Source organism: Nansenia antarctica (assembly GCF_963989245.1).
Source record: "Nansenia antarctica genome assembly, chromosome: 5".
NCBI classification, from domain to species: Eukaryota; Metazoa; Chordata; class Actinopteri; order Argentiniformes; family Microstomatidae; genus Nansenia; species Nansenia antarctica.
The window spans coordinates 23,522,625-23,547,030 of NC_137690.1; the positions used below are offsets into that span (position 1 = coordinate 23,522,625).

The 24,406-nt window shown below is 45.0% G+C and overlaps 1 protein-coding gene across 1 annotated transcript in view; it reads right to left on the minus strand.

The window, feature by feature from the left end:
- Nucleotides 1-21,748, minus strand: part of coro1ca (coronin, actin binding protein, 1Ca) — a 33,889-nt gene extending 12,141 nt beyond the window's left edge. Inside the window, exons 1-2 of the mRNA XM_080532723.1 lie at nucleotides 21,678-21,748; nucleotides 9,017-9,216 (exon numbers count right to left, since the gene is read on the minus strand). Coding sequence (XP_080388849.1) covers nucleotides 9,017-9,214 — 198 coding nt within the window. The 5' untranslated portion in view covers nucleotides 9,215-9,216; nucleotides 21,678-21,748. The remainder of the gene's footprint in view (nucleotides 1-9,016; nucleotides 9,217-21,677) is intronic.
- Between the last annotated feature and the right edge of the window lie 2,658 nt (nucleotides 21,749-24,406).

Here is a 24,406-nt window from a genome sequence, read left to right on the forward strand (position 1 = left end):
TACTTAATCAGAATCTGCCCTGGGCCTGTGAGTCAGGGATAGGCTCCTCTGCATACTGTGGCTACTGGCTAGAAGTATGATCAGAGGAAGAACAGAGACAGAGAGGATTCTGTAATGGAATGAGAGAGAGAGGGAGAGGGAGAGAGAGAGCTTGGTGTAGCTCCAAGCACACTGGCCCATATTGCAGCAGTGGTATTAGAGTGATTCACAATCTCCCTCAGTCAGGAGGGGGGTGTTCCATCAGTATTAGGAGCAGGATGTGGAACTGAAAGGCCAGAATTCAGCATGTAGATCAGCAAAGGACCAGGTGTGACGGGAACAGAAGCAACATAAAGACATCATACAGAAAACAAGGAAAAGGCTAATGCTGTGGTTACATAATATCTGTGATCTTAGCTCTTAACAGTGTACTACACCCACTCTAGTCTTGTGCTTACGGCCACTTCCTCTGCTTAGGCATGGCTCAGCACTGTATGACCACATACAGCCAGTGTGTTATCAGCAAGGGCGGTCGGTTATGTATTGAATGAGAAAATCAGTTAGCAGAGGGTTTTCCCTGACTTCATGCTGGTTGTGACATTTCAAGCTGCAGGTTCATAGTAGGCTTTATGGTTTATTTACAGAGGCAATAAGGGTGTGGTGGAGACAACAGACTATGACCTGGGCGTGTGTACGTGTGTGCGTTCTCAAACAAAATACTGCCGTACTAACCCAAAAAGCAGGCTTTTACACACTCCCAGATAGACACAGAGAGCAGTGTTGCTTCCTGTCTCTGTGGTATTTCCCGTTGACATCAGTGCTCTCCTCCGTGCTGCCTGGTTCACAGAGCCCAGACAGATTAGGACCATGTGCACCGACAAGCCCTGGACCCAGGCAGGACCTCAGGCCTCTGCTGGAGAGACTCACATTCCTCACCAACACTTCACATGGAAACACACGCACGGCACAGGGATCCCAGATTTCACACATGTTCAGAACTGTTTTGTTGTCAACACTTTTATGTTGCTATTTACAAAAAAACACGACCGTAACACCCCACATGCTTGAAACACGACCGTAACGCCCCACATGCCGTAACGCCCCACATGCTTGGCTTGTGGAGAGGAGCAATGAGGCAGCAGCAGCAGCAGCAGCAGCGAGGGTGGTAGGCCATGTTCCCCGTGCTGTGCTGCAGCCCAAGACAGCCATGCCTGGGCCTTCTAGGCCTGTTCGCACAGAGTTCACAGGGCTGCCGGCCAATCCACCCCAGAGGCCAGTCGTTCCACACATTCCACACCTCGGCCCCAGGCAGCTCTGGTATGGCTGTGACTAATGAGAGTGAGGGGGCTGCTGCCAGGGTGTCAAATCCAACACTCTTTGAGGTGTTAATCGTGTTTGTGTCTGCTATACACAATTAGGAATTCCGGGGTCCGAAAGAAGTACACCAGAGGATCTCGCGTCTGCTTGAGTCAACATTATTGGATAGCGTGATTATCTACATAAGACAGGCATGCTTAGCGCATAGTGAGGTAACTGTGATGGTTAGCTCTGCCAATAAACAGAGATCAGAGCCAGTGTAAAAAACATCTCAGGGCATGCTGCTGTTTATCATAATGCAGTACATATTGTATGCATGTATGAACCCTACACTTTTGAACCAAGACTGTCCAATACACACAATCAGGCTTAAAGCTGCACTGCTATAAAATCTATCTGGTGTCTTGATTCAGAGAACACTTTGGGGTGGTTGTGTCTCCCCCTCTATTAGCACACAAAGCAACAAACATAGGTGGAGAGAGAGAGAGCAGGGTGGACTGACTGGCTTGTGGCAACCTGCCTGTGACATCTGCTCCTCCCACTAAGAGGGTGAGAGCCTTAGGGAAGTAACAAAGCTAAGGCCTTTGTTCTTACTATACTGTCATAATATTTACCTGCCCATCATTTAGTAACAGGAACAATGTAGGTACTGGGAGAGCCCTTGCCAACGTTGATGAAGGTCAAGAGAAGATGAGGGGATGAGAGATCAGAGAAGTGAATAACTTATGATCCTGAATCGTCGTCGAGCAGGAGGCCAGAGCATTGGAGCACACAGAGTAACTTGGAACAGTCCTTTACACGGGCCTGCCTGTAGAGTAACATCACACCTTCAGAACACAGGAGCACAAAGGGCTCTAAAGCAGCAGAGCAAGAAATGGCAGACCAGTGATCATCTCCATGGCAACCAACCCAGGGGGAGCATGGTTGGACAGACAGGAGACGGGGTAGGAGTGAACATCATGTAGACCAGGAGGTGGGAGTTGAGACACTTGACAGCTCCTCAGCAAAACATTGACATGAGTAGCTAAATGAACAGCAGACTAATCCCTAAATGTGAAAATGCAATAAGCCCCCGTCAACAATTGTAAGGATAATCTATAAAGTCTTCAGTACACTACTGTACAAATAACCAGGATAGCCATAATGACCTTGAATACATACAGTACCTAGTGGCCTATTCCTCTAAGAAGAATGTCGGAGTGAAATGTACAGACCTGTTGCATAGCAACAAGTGAAGATACGTGTGCACAAAATCAGAATGAATCACACAGCAAGAGACAAATGAGCCCTCTGAGCCAAATGTGTAATTGATTTTACCCATAAATCTTCTTTTGCTTGCAGTTAAAAATGAGTCTTCAATGCCTGCTGCCCCTCTGCGCTGCATGGAAAGGTTTGATCCTTTCCCACTTCACTCTTTGTGTGTATGGCCTTGAGTACCCAGCTGAGGCAGCAGCAGAAAGACCTCAGGCTTCATGATTTACTGAACAGAACAGAAACGGGAGGTACAGTCTACAGATGGACGTAGATATTTTAATAGATCAAATGTACAAGGGGCGGCTGTGGCGCAGGAGGTAGAGCCGGCGTCTAATGATTGCAAGGTTGGCAGATCGGTGGTTCAAACCCCGGCTGGCCACATGTCAAGGTGTCCTCGGGCAAGACACTGAACCCCAAATTGCTCCCAATGAGCGGGCCGGGGCCTTGCATGGTAGCTTGCCGCCATTGATGTGTGAATGTGTGTGTGAATAAGGCGCTATATAAGTCAGTCCATTGACAAGCACTCTGTTAAACTACCATGCACCTCAGACGGGCCTCAGCCATACAGTCACAGAGCCCCTCCAGGGGAGGTGCGTCTGAGGAGCATGGTAGTTTAACAGAGTCCACCGGGGATTCTGTGGTGAGAAGCCACACCTACTTGATCAAACATATAAACTGAGCTGAAATACACATTTTGCACATCAACAACTACAACGTGAATACTATATAGGTGCTTCCTTTGTGCTGAGAGATGCCACTTCACCCTATGAAGTGAATGAATGAATGGTCTTTATTGTCATTGATATAGTACAGGTACCAAACAACGAAATTTGGGAGGGGGGGCTCCCCTGGTGCTAGGGAAAAAAGAAAAAAAAAAAAAAAAGAAGGGAAAAGAGCTGGTTTACATAAATAAAGGCTATGTACACTATCCACTATACTATACTATACAAATAAAACACTGTGCTGTACTCTATGCTATGCTATACCTATTCTAACATTTCCTATTCTCTGAACCTTATGTACCCTAGGGTTGTCATATTGCACATAGTGTTATTGCACATTCATTTAAAGTGTCGCAGTTTGCAGGTTTGAAATGTACACAGTTGTGTTTCAGTATCATTCACTGACAGGCACAATTACTTGCTGTTAAAAAAAGTATGTTTTCGGTCTGGAGAATTGTAGATTAGCCTATCTGGCTTGGATTAATCTGGATGGAGCGATGGGAGAATATGCCCGAAATGTCATTGGATGTTACATTGTAAGGACCCTCCCCCACAAGAGAATGGTTACTTGTTGTTATGTGCGTCATCTTTTCTGACCAGGTAGGCCTATATTGCAGAGAGTTGTTCCCTATGCTAGCTTGGAACATTTAAGGAAATAGACAAAAACCTGAAGGAAAAACTGGAACAGGAATTATTATTTTATTTTTTTGCTCCACCCAAGCAAGGTATTTGATTGGTTTGACGTGTTGCGAGGAGTCACTGATTTCAAATGGTTTTTCAACCCCTTTTTAGCTACTTTCCGAACTAGGAAAATCAAATTCCCAAATAAAAGAAAAGGAACTGAACGGTGCATTGAGGGACTATAAAGAGTGTCTGACAGACAGCACTTGACCCCAAAAAAAATCACTTCTCATCCAGGCCCCTCACCCCTTTTCAGCCTATCCCAGAATTCACTGTGTACCGGCACTGCGAGCAGCCAATGGCGAGGCAGAGAGGAAATGGTCCTGGAAGGCTGTCAGGCGGGGAACAGTGAATGGCCATATATGGTAAAATCTGCAGTCAGCAGGACTCAGCGGCAGCAGCAGTGGCAGCGGCAGTAGCAGAGGCAGTATCGGGCTCCTGGAATACAGATTGAGCAGAGTGTGGGAGAAGAGACCCCTTCTAATACTCTCTCCTGTGTATGTGGCTTGTTGTTGTTTTTTTCTAATATTGAAGGTTGAGCACTGGATGAATGGGGGATTGAGGATCGGGTCCAAACAAAGCATGAACAAATCTTCCTCTCTGTAAGGATTGTTTGGCCTAGAACATGCCTTCCTTATTACTGTAGGTGCTCTTGCTGTACTTGTATGACTCAAGAGCACTACAGTACAGGAGAGAGATCAAGAATGTGAATACAGTAACTCATACACTCAGCCATTCACACATTGGCCAATAGATGCACCTTATATGGAAAATAAAGATAGAGACTGGACAGGCCAGTCACCAACAAGAAGTCAGCAATTACACACTTGACTGAATTAATTAGGGATTTTAAGGCATGGGAAAATAAATCATAACTGTGGCTCATTGAGACGTGTTCCCCTCTCCCTCTGTCTTGGGCCAGATTGAGAGGAATTAACAGGAATGTCTTACTGCACAGTGGCTACAGCATTCAGCCTCCCACTGCTTCCTTCATATGGAAATTAGGGAATAAATTATAGTGTCCAGCAAAGACAGAGAAAGGAGGAGATTGAAAGCATGAGGGTTGGAGATGACATGTGTTGAGTAAGACACCTGACACCCTCTACACACATCCCCCTCTGTCCTGACAGGACGGAGCAACAATAGGCCGTTGGCCGCATAGCTGAGTCATCCTGGCCCGCCACAGAAACCACCTCCTCCTACACACAAACACACACACACACACACACACACACACACACACACACACACACACACACACACGCCCGCCAGGGCCTGCAAGCTGACCAATGCCACAGGCCCCAACCCAGGTCACATGCCAAGACCCAACCTCTGGCCATACCAGACTCTCCCAGTCCACAAGCTCAAGCGAAGCCTCACATGACCCAGCAGTGCTAGCAATCAAGATAAGATTGTCTTAACAATCTCAAGATAAACCGACAAACAGACAGACATACAGACAGACAGAGATTCAAAGCCTGACCCAAAACTGAACCCTACATTTTTGTGGAGGGTTTCACCCAAACAATGGAAACAATATCCGAGCACAGCACAATATGAACAAGACCCATATTTCGGGGGGTTGGGCCCAAGGACCAGCACCCTCCAGGTCTTCACCTCCCCCAGTGTGGTGGTGACAAAGAGCCAGGCTGGGAGTGAGCGTGGGACAAAGGCCCAGAGCAGCTGGCTGCCCACTAGGCTGGGAACAGCACAGCATGAGCAGGTGGGCCAGATGCACCCTCACATGGCGTGTGTGTGTGTGTGCGTGTGCTTGGGTGCGTGCGTGCGTTTGTGTTACCCAGCAGGAAAGTAGGCAAGTGGGATATATCCAGCCACAGATTAATCTGAGCCTCAAGTGCCTTACTACGAGCCTGATGGAAATACACTTCTAAAGGTTGTTTGGGAGTCACAGAGAGTCCACCACACTGCTGGTGTTGCTTTATGACACCTAGAACGCACTCGGCAGCCTGTTCAAAATGGAATAACTTGGGCTTGGATTCATTGACATACAATCAAACTGATGTGTAATCAAGAAGTCTTCTCAAAATACTTAGTACACTGCAAAGTCATCGTTTTAAAAGACTGCAGTTGCAAAGAGCAACCCTGAGAGCACTGACAGTGCACAGTCTTGCATTTCTGTGTGCAGAGTAATAATATCTCTATAGTGATCTGTGCTCTCAGTTCATATAGAGGAGCTGGCCAGATGGACCTGCCTTTTCTCTCAGAGATTAGAGTGGTTTCATTTAGACATTACATGACAAACAAGCAAAAAGCCAAATCTTTCATGACACGAATGGCCATTTGCAACGATATTAACTCTTACTTAGCGTTGTTTGAATTTAATATCCTGCTGAGAGGCAGAGAAATCACACACGATTTCTAGGCGATTAGTCCATGCTACCAACTAGTGTGTAGGCAGATCTGAAAACAAGGGAGCTTTTTTACACCAGGCTTGCGGAAATTGCCCTTTGCTCTGCACATAAAGACATCACTCTGTCCACTTTTAATACAGCAGTGAAGGCAGACTTTGTTCTGTGAACACACCCTTACTGTACCATGCCAAGCAGAGAGCAGATCACTCACAAGACAGTCTGAAGCTGATCTACTGTAGTTCACACACTAGCACCGAGGTCTGGTGGTGGGACGGACACTGTATTGAATGAAGTGTTGAGAGGGCTAAGCTGTCTGATGACATACCAGAGGATCTGGTCCCCAGTGACTGAGCAGACTCGGATGACGCATACCAGCCTCTTCTAATTACAGGCCCAGGTTGGACCTGTCAACACCACAGCACCACTCACGTTATCAGGCCCTGACTGACACTGGGCCCCGTCTGCCTGTAGGGGCCAAACAGCAACACCACCACTGACTGACCACTATAGCAACACCTGATTGATTTCTCTGGAACATTCCAGAGCCCCTGGTGGTTCCAATGGCTGTCTGACCTTCCCTGCACTTTAATTAAACTAATTATGAGAAGGACTTGGGGTGTGTGTGGTGTGTGTGGGGTGTGTGTGTGTGTGTGTGTGTGGAGCGGGGATAGTATGCATCCAACTAACTTGTTTATAGCCAAACACTCTCGAAATGCTGAGGGCAAAATAAAGTGGTCCGAGGACTTTAGGCCCATATATGGAGGTGAGCAGCACTGAGACGTTTCCCCTAAGGGCTGAGGGTTGGTTTGTATACATGCATTCTGTGAGGAGTGAGACAGACGTGAGGGTGAGGGTTAGAACCACACCCCCTCAGTGTTCACCATCCGCCTTGTAGTGAAATCTGAAAAGCAAATGTATGTATTTATGCAAAACAAAAATCACTGAAAAAACATCCCTGCTACATTTGACCTTTAAGCCAGTTAGCAGACGCTTTTAACCAATGCGACTTACAATAAGTACATTTATCTAAGTAAGTGAATCGACTCTAAAAGTCTCTAAAAGACTCACCTAAAAATGACAGAGTTGAAACAAGCAATCTGAACCTCCCCCCACCCCATCCTGATTGTTTGCATTGACGCTGTGTCCAAGTTGACGCTGGCTTTTTTCCTAAAAAAAATATGATAATATGATCCACTTACATCATCAGTAACTACAATCACACATGTCACCCCACTGAGGATGTACTACAGAGCCAAGAGACACACAGAACAAAAAGGTCAGTGCTACGGTTTTCAATGCTATTGTCCAACCTGGAGTGAAGAAGACAAATTACATTATGTAGAATAAACTAGCCTATAAATCTTGTAGGACAGCTAGGGCAATTTAAATCATTAAAGGGGCGATCTGGGGTAAATCAATTTGAAAATGTATTAGCCTATATATAGGCCTAGCCATTTATTCTTGAAGAATATATCTTAGAAATGTTATTTAAAAAGCTTAGTTTAACAGTCTTCCGCCATCAGAACCCAAAATATAAGATTGTTTTACTCCATTGTTTGTCAGTCCTTGCACCTGTAGCTCTGTCTATGAATTTGAGAGCGGTTACATTTCTCCAGCTCCATTCCTCAGCTGTGTACCAAAACTAGTGGCGGGTCACCTCGCTGTTGTTTGATTCCCAGATTGCCCCTTTAAAATGAGCTGTCCCTGGGCAGACACTAGATAGGGCTTCTGTTCAAAATACAGAGATAGAGAAGAGGTGAAGCAGCGTTGGATAGCACTTATAATGACCAGTACTCAGAAATGTCTGTGAGACGTGAAAAAGCAGACTACAGCTCACAGGAGCTCACAGGATTTTAATGGAGTGGACTCTTACCACCACCACCACTACCACCACCACCACCACTGAGAGTGGCTCCTCAGCTCTCATAGTAGACACCCCAGCCCCTCTATACCACCCCACAGCACATACTGTAGCAAGCTGCTGTGTCTCTCACATCTGGGCCAGTCAGTCTGCCGTCTCCACTGACCACCAGTGTGTGCTGTGCTGCTGAGCTAACCAGGCTGTCAAAATCCATCTCAATCTCGCCCGCTCAGCCAGGCCACCATAGACCACAGTCACACAACTAGAAATCCCCCTCTCCTCAACCACACTTTGAGAAATGGCCCTATGATCTTATGACAGGGAATGTGCTTACTGCTTGTGAACGCAGCCTCTCAAAACACACAAAACAGTTTGCATTCAACACAAACTGTGGGTTTGAGATTTGTATGTGGCCAATGTGTGATGAGTGTGTGTGTGGGTCTATCTGAGCAGTAAATTGTGCAGTGTGTCTGACGTGCCTCGTTGTTCCCTGCAGACAGGATGTGCTGGAACACACTAGGGGAGGAGGAGGGCCTGGCCCAGGCTAAAGCCACGCAGACAGACTGCCACTCTGTCACGTCCCCAGGGCGACGGAGGAGTTGAAGGCCTACTGTTAATGGAGGGACTTCTGTAAATGGGCCAAAGCTACACTGTACTAAGAGTGGGTCAAAGTGACAAAACTAAGCTAAAAAAGTGATAAGGTAGGTAGCAAGTAGATACCCTCCTCAGAGTGATAAGAAAAAGGTCAGCGATGAAGGTTTTCTATCTCCAGTCACAGACCTGATAGATCCACACAGCTCCATCAACAGCACAACACAATAACCACTCACCTTGTGAAGAGGAAGAACCAGGAAGGCTCCGCCCCCGCTGGCCTCAATGATTAGGGCGACGAATTTGGGGTTGACGGCGCAGAAAGAGCTGTCCCATGTGACCCGCGACACCCGGATGTCATCATAGCACTGGTCATTCTTCACTGCCTGGCCAAAGACATGACGAAACTTACTCGCTCGCACAACCCGTCTGAACATATCTGGGACATAGAGGAAGAGAGAAGAAGTGGATTGAAAACAAATCTGAGGGGAAAGAAACAGACAAATGATCGACAAACATAACCATGGATTTAACGAGTTGATCTTATCGCCAATTATTTCGATTGGTTGCCAAACAGGCCAAATACTTAGAGCCTACTCCTAACCAGAAAGAGTGCTGCTTGGCTGAGCTGTGGAGAGCCTACAGCTCACCCATGTAGCTTATGTGATTACAGCCTGGGAGATACGGGTGCCTTGAGCGTCCCCATGTTGCAGTGTGCTCTGCAGGACAGATTAAGTGCATGTGTGAGCCGTACACATTCCCCACCCAGATGTGTGAGGCTCTGAGTGCACTATAGCCATGTGGCAAACAAATCCTCCCTCATCCCTCTGACACACCGCTGACATTCAGCAGACATGTGCAGACATAAGCTAGCCTAATATGGGTGTCAATTAGCAAGAGTTGAGCAACGAACATAGATGTTTCATCACATTGAGCTAGAATTACAAAAGCTACATTGAGGTGAGTTATACGATGAGCTCCATACATACACAATGAGGAGCGAGAGAGATATTCAGAGCGGACGCATCACGACTTTGAATACACATGGGGAACAAGACAGAAAGGCAAGCAAACGCAGGGCCAGAGTGAATGACCGGACAATAATAACAGAGCATCATATGGCACATAAATGTGATTTAAGGGAGGTGAGATATCATCCTCAAACAAACCCACCTGGATACATGAATATGTCCTTGATCTAAATCCTAACACATGAACGTGTTTGAGTCAACATTCCAAACTTGGCTCAACGCCTCTCCTCATAGTTTTTTTGTTTTATCTTGCATTGTGCCAAATGCCAGAAATACAAGAACCATCATTCATCCATGCACTACAATGAAAGTGTGATTTCCCAATACAAATAAAATATGTCCAATGTAAATAAGAACAGGGAGGGACTTACTGGGTTCAACTAAAATTCTCACCCAGTAATAAAATCTGTTAGCAGATGGAGAAAACACCTTTTCAACAGATACAGTCATCTCCAATAACATGTCGTCTCCAAAGAGAACCAATTACCAGAAAGAAATAGGCAACTGTGCAACTTTTAACATTCCCTGTAATCTTAAGACATATCACCTGTCCCTCCACATCTGAAAAAGCAGATTTGGCAGCTCCCTCCTCCATAGATTTACTTCCACAGATCAATTACAGTGCAGAGGTAAGTTAAGGTAAAGCAGTTAAGAAAGTAAAGAAGTTAAGGAAAAACTAGGCCTTTCAGGAAAGACCCACACATCACTACAGCATTCATGGCAGCTACTAGGAGGTAGAGTCTCTTTGCCCAACACTCTGACCTCCTTTCACTACTGTATCTGAGAGCTAGGAGGCTCTATCTTAATATTTCATAAGAACATGGATGCTTTTAATACACCACTTTAGTTTTCACAAAGCCTGTTTACACAACGAAAGTGTGTGTGTGTGTGTGTGTGTGTGTGTGTGTGTGTGTGTGTGTGTGTATGTGTGTGTGTGTGTGTGTGTGTGTGTGTAAGAAAGAGAGAGTGTACGCACAATTGCACACAGGAGGCATCAGATGACAGGCAGGAAGTTCTTCCTGTGGAAGTGTGTGGCCCTGTGTCAGACAGCCTCTGTCGCATGATAAGCCTTCTGTAACACAAGCCCACATCCTGGAGTAGGCTAGCCTGATCCTCCAATCCCCCTGCATCCTCACTATGCTACAGCAGGTCCACAGCCCAAGGCTGGCTCCCAGACTGGAAGCTTTTGGCAGAGGGAGGTCAATGCGTATTATCCATTCACCAATGGGTGTTTCACCAGCACATTTTCCTTATTTGTTCCTCCCCACGTTGGCAGGGGAGTCAAGCGGCATTGCCACTGGTGACTTACATCTCACCTTTTCACCTATGACCTTCACGCTCAAATTTGCTTGTTTTCTTAACCAGCACAAATGGGAAATAGTTCTTCCTCACTATGAAGGCGGTCCTGGAAAAGATCTCAACAAGGGTGACTTTGTTAAAGGGTCTAGGAGTCCTTGAGATCCTATGCAATGGGTCTATGCCTACCTTCCATTCACTATGGATCTACCACAGTGCTTCTCTATTGCTAACAGTCCCCTAATTCAACCACATCAGGGAGGCCTAACAGCAAAGAGTCAAAACTAACCCAGACCTTGTCATCACCTCTGTTCTCACAGCTCAGTCTCAGCAGATGGTGTTGAGTAACACACAAAATAAAACCTATAAAAGAGAGTGTGAGTCCTGAATGACTAACAATTGAGTAAGTACTACATGCATGCAATAGTGCACTAATGAGGGTTCTCTTGTCTGACCAACAAGTTCATACTGCGTTTTCACACAAAGCTCCCTGTTAGAAATGATGAGGAATGTCATCACAGCTGTAGAACGATATGGCCACAAGTTTGTTCTTAAACACATCCTATACTGTGAATGTTTCACACAATACATTTTTATTGTGCTGGTATATAAACTGATGGAGATCGAGAGATCGAGAGAGATCGAGAGATCGAGAAAACCCAGGTCACGTGAACAATCTAGCAATTGTTCTGCCAAAAGCAGAAACCTACTGAGTGAAACCGGACAGATTAGGACTTTGGCCAGCTGGGAACTTCAAGCTTCTCCACAGTATTTAAATATAGAGATGATAAATAATGTATTTTTTGTGACATTTGATGTTTTGGATGGCCAGTGCACCTGACCCCACTTGATCCTGACCTTTCGATGCTGTCTGAAGATTGTTTAGAAGCAGAGTGGGATCAGTTTAGAAGCAGAGTGGGCTATGCCCCGAGTCTAGTCCCCACCACAGCCGTGCCATCAGAATGCCAAGGCTGAAAGAATACAGACAGGAACAGCGGACACACAGTTGCCTACCGCAGAACAACAACAACAATATTCACCTCACAACCTAAACCTGCAGATTCCATATTGACAGCTTGTGATCCAATGCAGATCATGTGCTACAATTCTAGAAACACATCTTTAAAAAGGGATGATGAACAGTAGGTAGACAAGGGGTGCAAAGTGCAAGGGACTTCAATTTGCACTTCCTGCAATGCAGAAATGTAGGGTAATCAAGGTGCAGTGGCTGTGTGGAAAATGCCTTGTGATGCATAAAACAACGTTAGTCATGGAGCAGACACGGTGTCCATGTTAAATTGTAAGAAACTGATGTGTGCATAAAGTGTATGACAGACTAATTGAGGGCCACGCCAAGTGTTCAATTAAAGCCGGTCCCTACTGGGCACCGTATGTTCTCTTGGCTCGTGTGAGCCAACTTTACAGAACCTGAGGGGTGGGGGACACACTCGTTGACTGGTGGAGCCAGTGTACAGCAGCGTGCTCTAGCTTCAGACTTTAGGCACAGCTGAGTGTAAGAATTTGATTAGTCCCCAGAGAACAGGAGGGACCTGGGCTAATTAGCACAGTAAGCTAATCAGTCTCTTGTTGGAATGCCTAGTTGCACACACAGTATGTGCAAGATTTGATAGTTCCACTTGATAGTTCCATTATGGTTAAAGTGATGGAATAAACCGCTGCCGTGTCCCTGTCTGGTAAAAGGAAGAACGTATGGCCTAGGCTATACTTTACTTGACACATTATGGATAAAAGGTAGATGAATAGGACGGTATGATGAAGCATCTATGTAGTGACAAGACCTCGATAAGCAGACCTCACCAGACGCTCAGCATGGCCTCTGGCCCACCCAGTGAACCCTGGGAGACCCTCAAACACACATCCTGCTGCTCCGGTTGGGTCTCCATGCCAGTCTGCATGACCGCAATGCATGACGACGACGTCCACTCTTCCTGGCGGGGGAACACTAAATGCTGGGACATTCTGCTCAGCGTTATGGCCCCTGCATTGGTGGTCATCACAGGGACACACACGACTACCCTTGGCAGACATGCTGCAAACAAGGTGAGGCTGAAACATCTTTTACTGAGGCAGCGGGAGAGAACAGACAGGCAGAGACATAGGGAGAGTAGGTGGAAGAGCTATTTCTCCTCAGTGAAGACTCGCCTCACTAGGTCTGTGTGGGCAAATGCATCAGTGGTCGACCGGCTGTAATCCATGAGTCACCCATGCCTGAAGTTGAGACTTGGGCTAGACGCAGAGAGGTCTCCGGGCCATGTTTACAAACACAGAGACGCTGCTTAGCAACATCAGTAAAATAGCAGAGGAGGAATGCAAAAAAGCCTAATGCATTTATGAGAAAAGGTGTAGCCATAGAATACAGCACAACGAATTATGCATCATAAAAGTTTATAATACCAGACAGCAAGCAGCTGTCAGGCTAGTTTGGATGAACAGATATCAGACCCCATTGTGTGGAATGCCCAATTTCATACCATGAATTATACAGATATCAAGTTTCTATAAATAATAAGACATGCCTTTCCAAAATGACATGCCATTTCTTACATAGGGTTATGGTTAGGTTTAAGCTTCAGAACATAGCCTATGATGAGATTGTGATAAGGTAAATCAGACCACGGTAAAATGAAGAAGGCTAGTATTGTATGCTGCTTTCTGTTAGATGACAAACAAACATGGCAAGAGGTATCCTTCTAAATATAAATTAACACATTGGCTTTATGGTCATTATTAGTGGTTGAAAAAGTCATTGTGTTAGCCAACGTAAACCCCTCGGTTGCTGGAGTAGGCTATTAGCTCAAATTGATTTGCAATAATACTAAGCACTAGGCCTACATTGTCTTCCACAATATTGGCTATATATATGTTGTTTAACAGAGCTAGGTCAGTGAGTCTACTGTGCTGTAGCCTGACAATTCTCTTCAGGAGGATATCACATAGCCTACTTCCTGTTTCCCGCCGTTTCCTCACCACTGGTGCATAGATTCACCAACCAGTTCCCAGACTCAACAGCTGCCTTTGAACGTCCCACGGGACCATCATCTGAATAGACCCACCGACAAAGGACCAGCTTTCCAATGTAATACAACATCAAAATGGATCTACAGTGCTTCTCCATAGCGGATGAGGTGGATGTACCAGTCTCAGGATCTGATCTTACTCGCCCCACTAGCACCGAGGCAGTGGGGAGTCCTAGCCATACATCAGACTCCTCGGGGCATGCTGTACCCTGGAATACCCTCTCCTGGGTCATGCGGTTCACTGGCCCACCCCTAATCCAAGCAGACAGGCCTCCAAAACAGACCCAATCAGATGACAGGGGAGGGGCCGAGGGAGGGGTCCACCTGCCTGTCTTGACACAACCCTGAGCAAAGCTGAGGCTGATGTGGTGAGACAGAAAGAGGACCACGAGGATCACCCCATGGTTTTGGCAGGCACTGATAGGCCAAGGCTCTCACCCTTAGGAAATGATTAACAGGAAACAGGACCAGCATCCTTCTTTGCATATAGAGTTCCCAAGACACAGACATCAGACAGTTTTGAGAGACATTTGATTTAGATTGCTGTAACTCAATATTGCAGGTCTTTCTGTGTAGTAAAACATTAAGGGCTTAGTGCGGAATACATCCAATCAAGGCCAACTCCAGCTATTTCCTGAAGTCCTCCTGATGGCCTCAAGGCTGGTCACGTACTGCGATCCTGCCCTGTGTCAGTACCACACCAAGCCTCTCTCATTGTAGGACAACCAGAGAGGACACTCTGAGAGACGCACTGTGAAGTAATGAGTGCTAACTGCTAAGGGGAGAATTCAACCCACTGCCCCTTGCGTTGGAGAATAGGAAGCAGAGCCCTCCTCTCTACACTAACAGACAGTCAAAGCAGAGTGCTGGGGACTGCTGCCTTCTATTAAACCAAGGCACATTGTTATGCTCTGACATAAGGCTGGGAAGCAAGCAGACAGAAAAGAGAAAAGGGAAGAGAATGAAAAAGAGTAGAGCAAGAGCCTGTAGTTGCCCAGAGAGCCAGAATGAGCCTTCTTTTATTTCCCTTTCAGCTCAGACAGTCGAACACCATACATGGTTATGTTCATGCATCCCAATTACTACAACAGCAAGAGCCATCCCATTCTGTCCACAGCTATCAGTGCTCAAACTGGTTTGTCAACGAGAAGGCTGCAACACTGGAAAACTGCCCCACCCTGACAATGAGCCACATCGGTGACAGTTAAACAACATAATAGATACAAGGAAGTAAACACACGTCACACGCGCACACAGACAGACTCACACACACACACACACAGACAGACTCACACACACACACACACACACACACACACACACACACACAGTATCAAACTAGAGGAAAGGTTAGTTTACTGATCAATCAAGATCCTATGTTAAGGAGAATCGTGGGCCTAAGCCCACACAATGGGCCTAACCCCACATCCCAATGATCCATACACCCACAGATCTGGTCAGTATTGCCACTTCTCCATTGACCAGACCGGGACGGTGCAAGACGGCACGCATTTGTATCTTACCCGTACCGTATTTTCAGAAACGCGTCTCCATTATACACAACAGACCTGCCTCCCAGAATGCATTTCACACCGGCCGGCAGCGGGGATTTTAAATCCTCCATTTTAAACCTCCATTGGCTAAAAGCTGTAATTTTGGCTCTACAAGTGTTAACATGTCATTTTATGAAGTTTTTATATGTTTTTATATGTTTTTATATGTTTTCAGGCAAGAAAGTAACAATATTCCCAAAATGTACCATTGTAAACAACAGCTTGTATGATACGTCACATAGTAGCACGGATAGTACTTTTCGCTCCGACTCAGGAGCAGTAGCTAAAATCAGTACAGGTACTACGGCCCAGTACGGGCCAGTTGGCAGTGGAGAAAGCTAAACAAAGTATGAGCACGGGTTCCGGTACGGGACGGTAGTGGAGAAGTGCCATATGTGTGTCCATGTGTCCCACTGTGCTTCTGGGTCTCCGTGAAAGACAATGGTAAGGGCTAGGCCTAGATGGAGTATGTTTCTGGGTCTCTGTGAAAGACAATGGTAAGGGCTAGGCCTAGATGGAGTATGTTTCTGCCTGGGTCTCTGTGAAAGACAATGGTAAGGGCTAGGCCTAGATGGAGTATGGGCCAGCAGCCGGTCGATCAGAGCCAAGGTGAACAGTGTCACTGCAAATTGAAAAGGCAAGCGGACAGATGTTGATGTTATCAACCACTCAATTTCATACCTCATTTCAGGGAACCCAGTGAAATGTGACTAGCAATTCCCACATCAAATAGGCTAGGCTAGGAGTAGGAGAGGGGAGGGGGTTAAGTCAGTGAAAAGAGATAACAGAATGAAAATGAATCTAATCATGATGGCAAACAGTGCAATTAATCCAGATTCAGATTCAGCATACATCTCTAAGCCAGGCTTGTATTTTTCCACTGATTATGAACATTGCAATCCTTAAACATCAAATGTCAGAATTTAAACAGCGCTGCTTTACAAGTGGAAGAAACACGTCCAATTTGGTAATTTCTGAAATTGTTACACTGAAGACGATTGTCCTGAGGGGACTGGTGCAGAGATTCTATTGTTGACAGAGAATAGGCCCTGCTTCCTCATCTGACAGGATGAGGTTTGCTAGCTGGCAAGACGCAACGGGCCGCCCCCTGCCCTAAGGCAACTTTAGGCTATGACCCTGAGGAATGTCACATGCCTGAAAGAGACTTTCCTTTCAAATGTTTTAGCTACTCATACTTTGGAATAATAATTAGACTTAATAAATACCAAATCCACACATAATTGCCATCTGTTAGTTGACTAGCAGAGTTGACTACCAGAGTGCACATAAAATATCAACCTCTCTAATCAGTTTACTGTCAAATGTACGAGATAGTCAGCCTCCCGTTCACCACAGCCCAACACAAACAACCACTCTGGAGGTCCCTCTGTTCCCACAGAGTGTCTACCATCCATGTTGTCCCAAGGTTTTTTTTTTTGTACTGTCGCCTCAATGCTCTCCATGCACTGGCAGCCTTTGCCTTTTGTCACCAAGAACGCATAGAGAGACGCCACCTAAATCCCCTTCCTGTAACCAAGGCCACAGTGCACCATTGTAATCAAATTCCAGCTGCATTCCACCGCTTTTCTCAACAATGAGATAAGGTACTGTTTTTTCACCCCTCTCTGCCCCTGGGTGACCATGTGGTCTGTGCCCCGCTCATTGTAAAACATCATGAGGGCACAATGTCCACAGTAGTGTTCCATGGAATTTTGTTGTATTCTTTTACAAAATGGGGAGGACAGAAGAGAGACTATGGGCTCAAGGGCTAACACCACATGCTTGAAATCCATGTCTGTGAGACTAGTGTGATATTGAGTTGATAGACTATATTGTATTCACCCACGTAAACACCACAGTGCCTGAAATGATAGGTTTCAATGCCTTTTGTTTTAGACGCTTAAACATATATTCACTCTGCTTCATGATATGATAAACAGAAATAATATTTAGTCCTGGTTTAGATTTGGAGGTAGACAACAAACAATGATCTATCAAACTGCCAAATTAAGCGCTGTTTGTCAATTCATAATGTCTAACAGTGCCAACATGGTCAAAGAAAGAATTAGGCCTACAATATTTCACCTTCTGGAGTGTAACTTTTGGGGTGTTGCACTTTACGTCTTCCACCTAAGGCTAGAGAAGGAGGGGAAAAAAGAGATGCCTAGAACGAATGACTTGGTCCCTAAAAAACATGCCACTGCTGCTATATGACAGCATTTTGGGTTCCGAGTCCGACCTGATGATAAAGGAGAGCTTGTAGATTTGGAGGAGGTTATTTGCAGGATTTGCATGAAAAGGAAGACGGCCAGGGATGAGAACACTAATGGACACCCATTAACAGCTGCATGGAAGGGTTTATCTGTCTCCATCAAAGTATCAAGACAGATAGCTATTCAGACAGCTTTTAGCTGACAACTAATATTCACCTAAACCCTCCAATAATATCACCAGACATTTCAAAAACAACCACAGCCAATTCAAATGAGGATGAGGAAGCATTAGCTAAATATTTAATTAGCTTCCTGTCCACCATGACAATAAAAACCTCATTGGTGAAAGAGCCAAGTGAGTATAGATCTTATTAAAGGTTAACAGTCTGACCAGAGGAATCCCATTGATAACTGTTAAATGGTGTACTGATGAGAAAAGCTGATTAGTTAATTATCCTAACCAGTGGTCTGTCACAACCTCACCCTGGCTCTGAAACATGGTCAGTCAGGTGGGTCCCCCTCCCCCACTGAGCAATCCTCAAGCCATGGCCCTTTTCACCAGATGTTGTCAGCCGTGGGTGGGAAAGAATGAGGGGAAGATATCACATTGGTTTGTAGCCTAACTTCTGGAACTTCAGAGTTTGGCATTATAAAGCTCATAGAGCAAGTTTGGCAGCGCACAGAGCACCAAAAAAGCAGCTGGCCAAGAAGACCATTCTACCTGGCTTTCCCAGAGAGAAGAATTATAGTGGTGAAGCCTGTTGGCAAGAGGTGGACACCTTGTTATATTAGGCCATGTTAACAGCACTGTGGGTAGTGACTTATCAAACAGAGAGAGCTGAGACACTATGACCACAATCCTATTTTCAGCATGTAATATTCCTAGGCTCTGTCGTTAATCACTGTGGATGGGATTAATATTTAAATTTTAAATCATAATGCCTTTGCCATATGCCTATGTTTTAGAGTGTGAGTGTGAGTGTGCGTGCGTGCGTGTGTGTGTGTGTGTGTGTGTGTGTGTGTCCTAATTCCTTCACCTCCTCAAGGCAAACATATAGACCGGACAGATCATTATGTATAGGCCTAGCCTAATCAATGAATGCTCCAAGTCCTTTTAGAAAATGAATTCAAAGTTGCAACATTTCACTTCTGAAGAAGCAGAGTTTTTAAGACAACACACAAACGCTTCGTCTTGGAGATGTTGACTTAGATAACATCTACACCTTGCTCAGACAGGACCGGACACAAACTTAAGAATGTGAAATGTGAAAGGAGGTATGCAATCTGGTTTACCATCAGACAAGTTACCTGAAAATGTTCTTGTTCTGTTCCATTGGAATTTCTACGATACAGTCCCCCAAACATGGAACCCACTCTCATACAAACCCTGTGTTTACTGTCTCAGTCTTGCAGACCCCCACTATTTCTGCTGCTCCTGTATCCTCTGTGGCCTAACCAACACTTCCTCACATCTCAAGATGAATTTCCCCTCTGCATTCTGACCCACTTCCTCTCCAGCCAAGCCATAGACAGGAGTACTTGATGATGATGAGGAAAATGTGTTGCAACATGATGGGCTAGCCTGCCAGGAGAGGTTGACCCAGCCAAAACATGGTGGAGTTAACATGCCCGGCGTTAGGTCTGACAGTCTTGACCAGTCCTGCTTCCACAAAGACACCGTTCCAATGGAAGGGATCTCTCAGAAGAACCAGCAAGTTGATTATGCAAACACCAACATTGGCAACATTCTACAAGCCTGGTGTCCAACATGTTATATCATGTTATTGTCATTATTTTTAATAGGGAGATAAATATTTGGATTAATATCTGATCTGCTACACACTTTTTATTTCCCATAAATGTACAGCTACATAACTGTGTAAGTGTGACTATTCCGTTATGACTACTTAGCATTTATTTTATTAGTATTTTTATTTATCTTTGGTCAAAGACTTAGCTTCGGGCTAGCGAGCTAGCCTCATTTCCATCCCTGTATGCAAGTCATTTTGGGCAAACTATAACCATAATTGTGATAACGCATACATTGTTCAAATCATACTCTAGTCATGGCTTCAAAGCGTGTTCAATATATTGACACGTGACAGATACGACGAAATAATGTTATGGTATTATTATCATAATAATTATGGCTCCATGATGATCCTCTCTCCGCCTGCCGCGGTTAGCCATGGTGGGATGTTTATGGGATGTTTATGGGCGATGTCAAATACAAAAGGGGCACTTCACGTCTTCAGTAAATATGTCTTTATACACTTCATTTGATCCAACTGATTTCCAAAATATTGCTTGCATCAGCCAGCACTGTGCGCACACCGTTCAGCTGAAGAGGCGGCAACGTTGAACGTTTCTATCTTTTTCCCAATCAATATGACAACCCTCGGGTACATAAGGTTCAGAGATATGAAATGTTAGGATATTTATAGCATAGCATAGAGTACAGCACAGTGTTTTTTGTATAGTATAGTGGATAGTGGATATAGCCTTTATTTATGTAAACCAGCTCTTTTTCCTTTCTTGTTTTTAGTATTATTATTTTTTTCCTAGCACCAGGGGAGCCCCCTCCTCCCAAATTTCGTTGTATGGTACCTGTACTATATCAATGACAATAAAGACCATTCATTCATTCATTCATTCATTCAATCTTTTTCCCAATCAAGTGACCCGCCACAGCTCACACACGCTCCCCTCGGCTCCGTGTCAAGACAAGCGACGTCATACTTACAAGTATGTACACATGCCTGATGCGTTCCCTCGAAAACATTTAGGGCCGGTTTCACAGACAATGTTTAAGCTTATTAGTGCTGAGAGTACATCACACGTTCGATGTAAAATCTCCATTGAAGATGCTTTTTTAGTCTAGGATTAGGCTTATTAAACCCACTGAGTCTAATCACCAGGCATCACATTGCTCATTACCAACACGCATGGGTCCACCTATAAGCAAGCAAACACGAATCAATCTCTAGTCATTGGGGAAGCTCGAATTTAATGATTGGAATGGTTGATTTTTAGATGATTCTGATTCTTGATTATAATAACAGTATGGGTTTTGTTGAGTAATTCTCATTTACATTTTTAATTACAATGTCCAAGTTGTATTCTCTGCTCTAGGGGAACATTGGTAGGGTTCACTGAAAGCAAAGGTACAGTGAGGGGAAGGGGGTGGGTTGCAGCCGCCAGCATTTGTATGTATTATATAAATTATAATACATACTCAAATCAAACTGATTTATAGTGGTTAGCAAGCGAGCCAGCTCCATCAGCCCATTGATTCTCATTTTAAGAAAATGTTCAAACCGCGCGGACCTGCTGACAGAGCTCGGTTTACCAGATACGACCGGTGTCGTTGTCACCTTAGGCCAGCTACCCCACCCAACGCACACCACATCACAGGTGGAATGTACTCACATCATGTCACATGGTGGCAGTTTACACACAGCTGCTAATGGCTATCCTAATGATCATTTATATAGGAAAGAGCTGTAGGCTAACTGGATACACCATGACGTTATCGTTGAGACAAGCAACGCTCTCGGTATCCCCGTTTAGCGCAACGTGATACACGCCATGGCAAGCTTAGCTCTCCTCACTCATGTCTCCACAAGTCAAGTGCCTGTACAGTAGTAGCGAGAGCAGAGATCACTTAGTGCACACAGGGCAGTTGCATACTTGCATTACAAGACCCCCAATTCGCAAAATGTTGCTAAACTAATGTGCTTACAGAAAAAGATTAATGATCAAGCCTTACCTTCCAGATCAAAGTAAAGTTATATCCCTGATTACTGAATGATCTAAAATAGGATTGCCCGACGTTTATCCAATTGTGTCCACCCTTGCCGAAGTCCTGACAACTCGCTGGTGCTCTCTCTCTTTCCACTGTCACCGCCGCTGCTGCACCGGATGCAACGCCCTCCGGTGGGCGGGGCCTATGTTGGCTCGGCGAGCGGCAGCCGAGGCCGCCAATCACTGGGAGCGCAGGGTCGGTCAGCTAGAGCCAGACAGCTACTACAGCCCAGGCGTCTGATTTGACTCTCTGCATGTCGTGACGTTAGAATTATAAGGTTCTATCTCCATTTTTGTCAAAATTTAGTTTTTAGGTGTTCATTAATGCCAGTGTGGTGTTATTTTTAAAATGTTGACATTTTTGAGTTAGTAATTCATAAAATACAAAGGTTCCATCTCACAAAACATAATTGGAATGTAAAAACGTTGACGCTCAATATCTCTGAAGTGCCCTAAACGGAGATAGAACCTTATAATTCTAAGCTCACGATATGCTACGGAAATATGGTACATACACTAGTGTACACTGTGTTTATTAAATACAAATAATTTATAAGTATAGTTCTTGAATATAACAACAGAGGGGTACGGCTATGCTAACCTGATACATTGGCATAGTTTCTTTTTTTTGAAAAACCATAGGAGTGGAAGGCTGAAAATATCACTTATAAAAGGTCATGTGGAAAAACAACATATGACAAAACATGAATTGAGAACAGAAATATACCTACGGCATGATACTTTTTTTTTTTTTTTTTACTACAAGATACTTTTTTACCACAAGATGGCATCATTTTACAAATAGAACACAGTGGAGTAAGCCACTACCTCTAGCTAGCCAATATCCCATCAGACCACTACATTATCTTCCGTGGTCTAGATAAGGCCCACAAAATTAAGGGGATTTAATAAATCACTTAACTTAACTAAGAAATTCTAGTACCAAATACCTTGTGTCTCTGAATTCTTTTCAGAGATTATGATTTATGCACATGGTACCTGGCTGTTAACCCCCAGTGAATCAACCACTTAAAGTATGTCACAAAAAACACATATCAGAAGGCAGCTTACATGGTCTTACCTTTTCTCACAGATGGTTTCCTCTCGAGGGCCTTGTCTGGTGATTTCTTGGGGGAATCAAACGCGGCCTTCATTTGTGCCATTTTCAGAGACTGGCCATGCTCTGTAACCCCATCAGGCTTTGCTTCCAATGGCTTTGTCCAATCCGGTTGCCTCAACTTTTCTTGAAGTTGAATTGTCTCCTTGATGAGCTCAGAGACGGGCCTAGATTTTGGAGGACCTTTTTCCCTTTGTGAGAAAATGTCTTCCCCATCCTGGCCAGACTGTTGGTCCGGTTGGCTGGCAGTAGTATTGCCAGTGACGTTCTGTGACACAGACCCAGTGTTCAAAGTCACATCTTGAGATGGATGATTGTCATGTTTCTTCAGATTATCCATACACTGCTGGCTTTCCTCAGGCTTTTCCCTCCCAGTTCCTACCGAGACCGGGCCAGCCCCCACCACAATTTTACTGTCAGTTCTTTGATGAGGGTCCTTCATTGTCACAGACTCACCACCTGAGATCCCAAGGCTGTCTTTGCAATTTGATGTAGGAATTCCAGTCATGCTGACAACACTCAGTGCCTCTCCTATTTGTAAAAGGAGGGGCTCTGCAGTTTGATCATCTTCTTTGTTGCATGATTGAGGCTCAGCATCCATGATGACCTCAGACACAGAGGAAAATGCAGGTTTTTCTTTGATTGCTCTCCCAGTGTAGGGCCTGCTCACATTAGGCGTGCTTGGCTGTGGGATCTCTGGTGAAAGGAGCTCAGGTGGAATTGTATTTGTCATCTTTTTCCCTCCCTCTTGGGATGGAGCACCTGTTGTGGAGGCCTCCTTTTTTATTCTTCCCAGTAGCTTCTGCAAAATAGGACCAGGCTCCACTATAGGCACCCTAGGAACACCCTCCATTACTAATGAACATGATGCATTCTTTTTTTCATTCTGTGGGTCTTCTTTCGTTCCAATGTTTTCAGAAGATGCCATTTGTTGCCCAGAACTGATGTCCCACATTGCTTCCTTCAATACTTTATTCTCATTCTCAAGGTAGCCCCTGCTGTTTGTCGAGATGGCAACAGCAGGATGTGGTTTTCCTAAATCATCATCTGTCGAAGTAGGTTTGTTGGAGTTTTCAACGGGCTTCACCTCAATTGCATGATTCTTGTCCTGATCATTTGCATGGGTGTTTGCTTGGGATAGCTTATTCCCAGATAGAATGACAGAGGTCTTGGCATCTGGGCATAAAACCTGCTCTGCTCTCACTTTTGGGGGGTCATAGAGCAAGGCACCACATTTTGCTGACTGCTGACTCTCTTCCTCTTGAGTAATTTTCAACGGTGGCTTGAGTTTAGTCTCAGTCAAACAGCCCACAGCTTCATCATAGCACTTGGTGTCTTCATCCTCATCTGTTTCTAAGATCTCATTAATAGACAATAACTTCTCGCTTCCTCTCATCTGGGTTAGATAATCAGTAGTTTCAGTCCTACCCTTGTTTCCCTTACCCCCAGAACCCCCCTCCTTGTATTTCTCACCCACTGAATCAATGCCTTCACTTTCCACAACAGCTGGACTGTACTTTTCTCCAGTAACTCCTTCCATAGCAGAGGAGAGATTTTCTTCTAAGTCATTTTGGAAT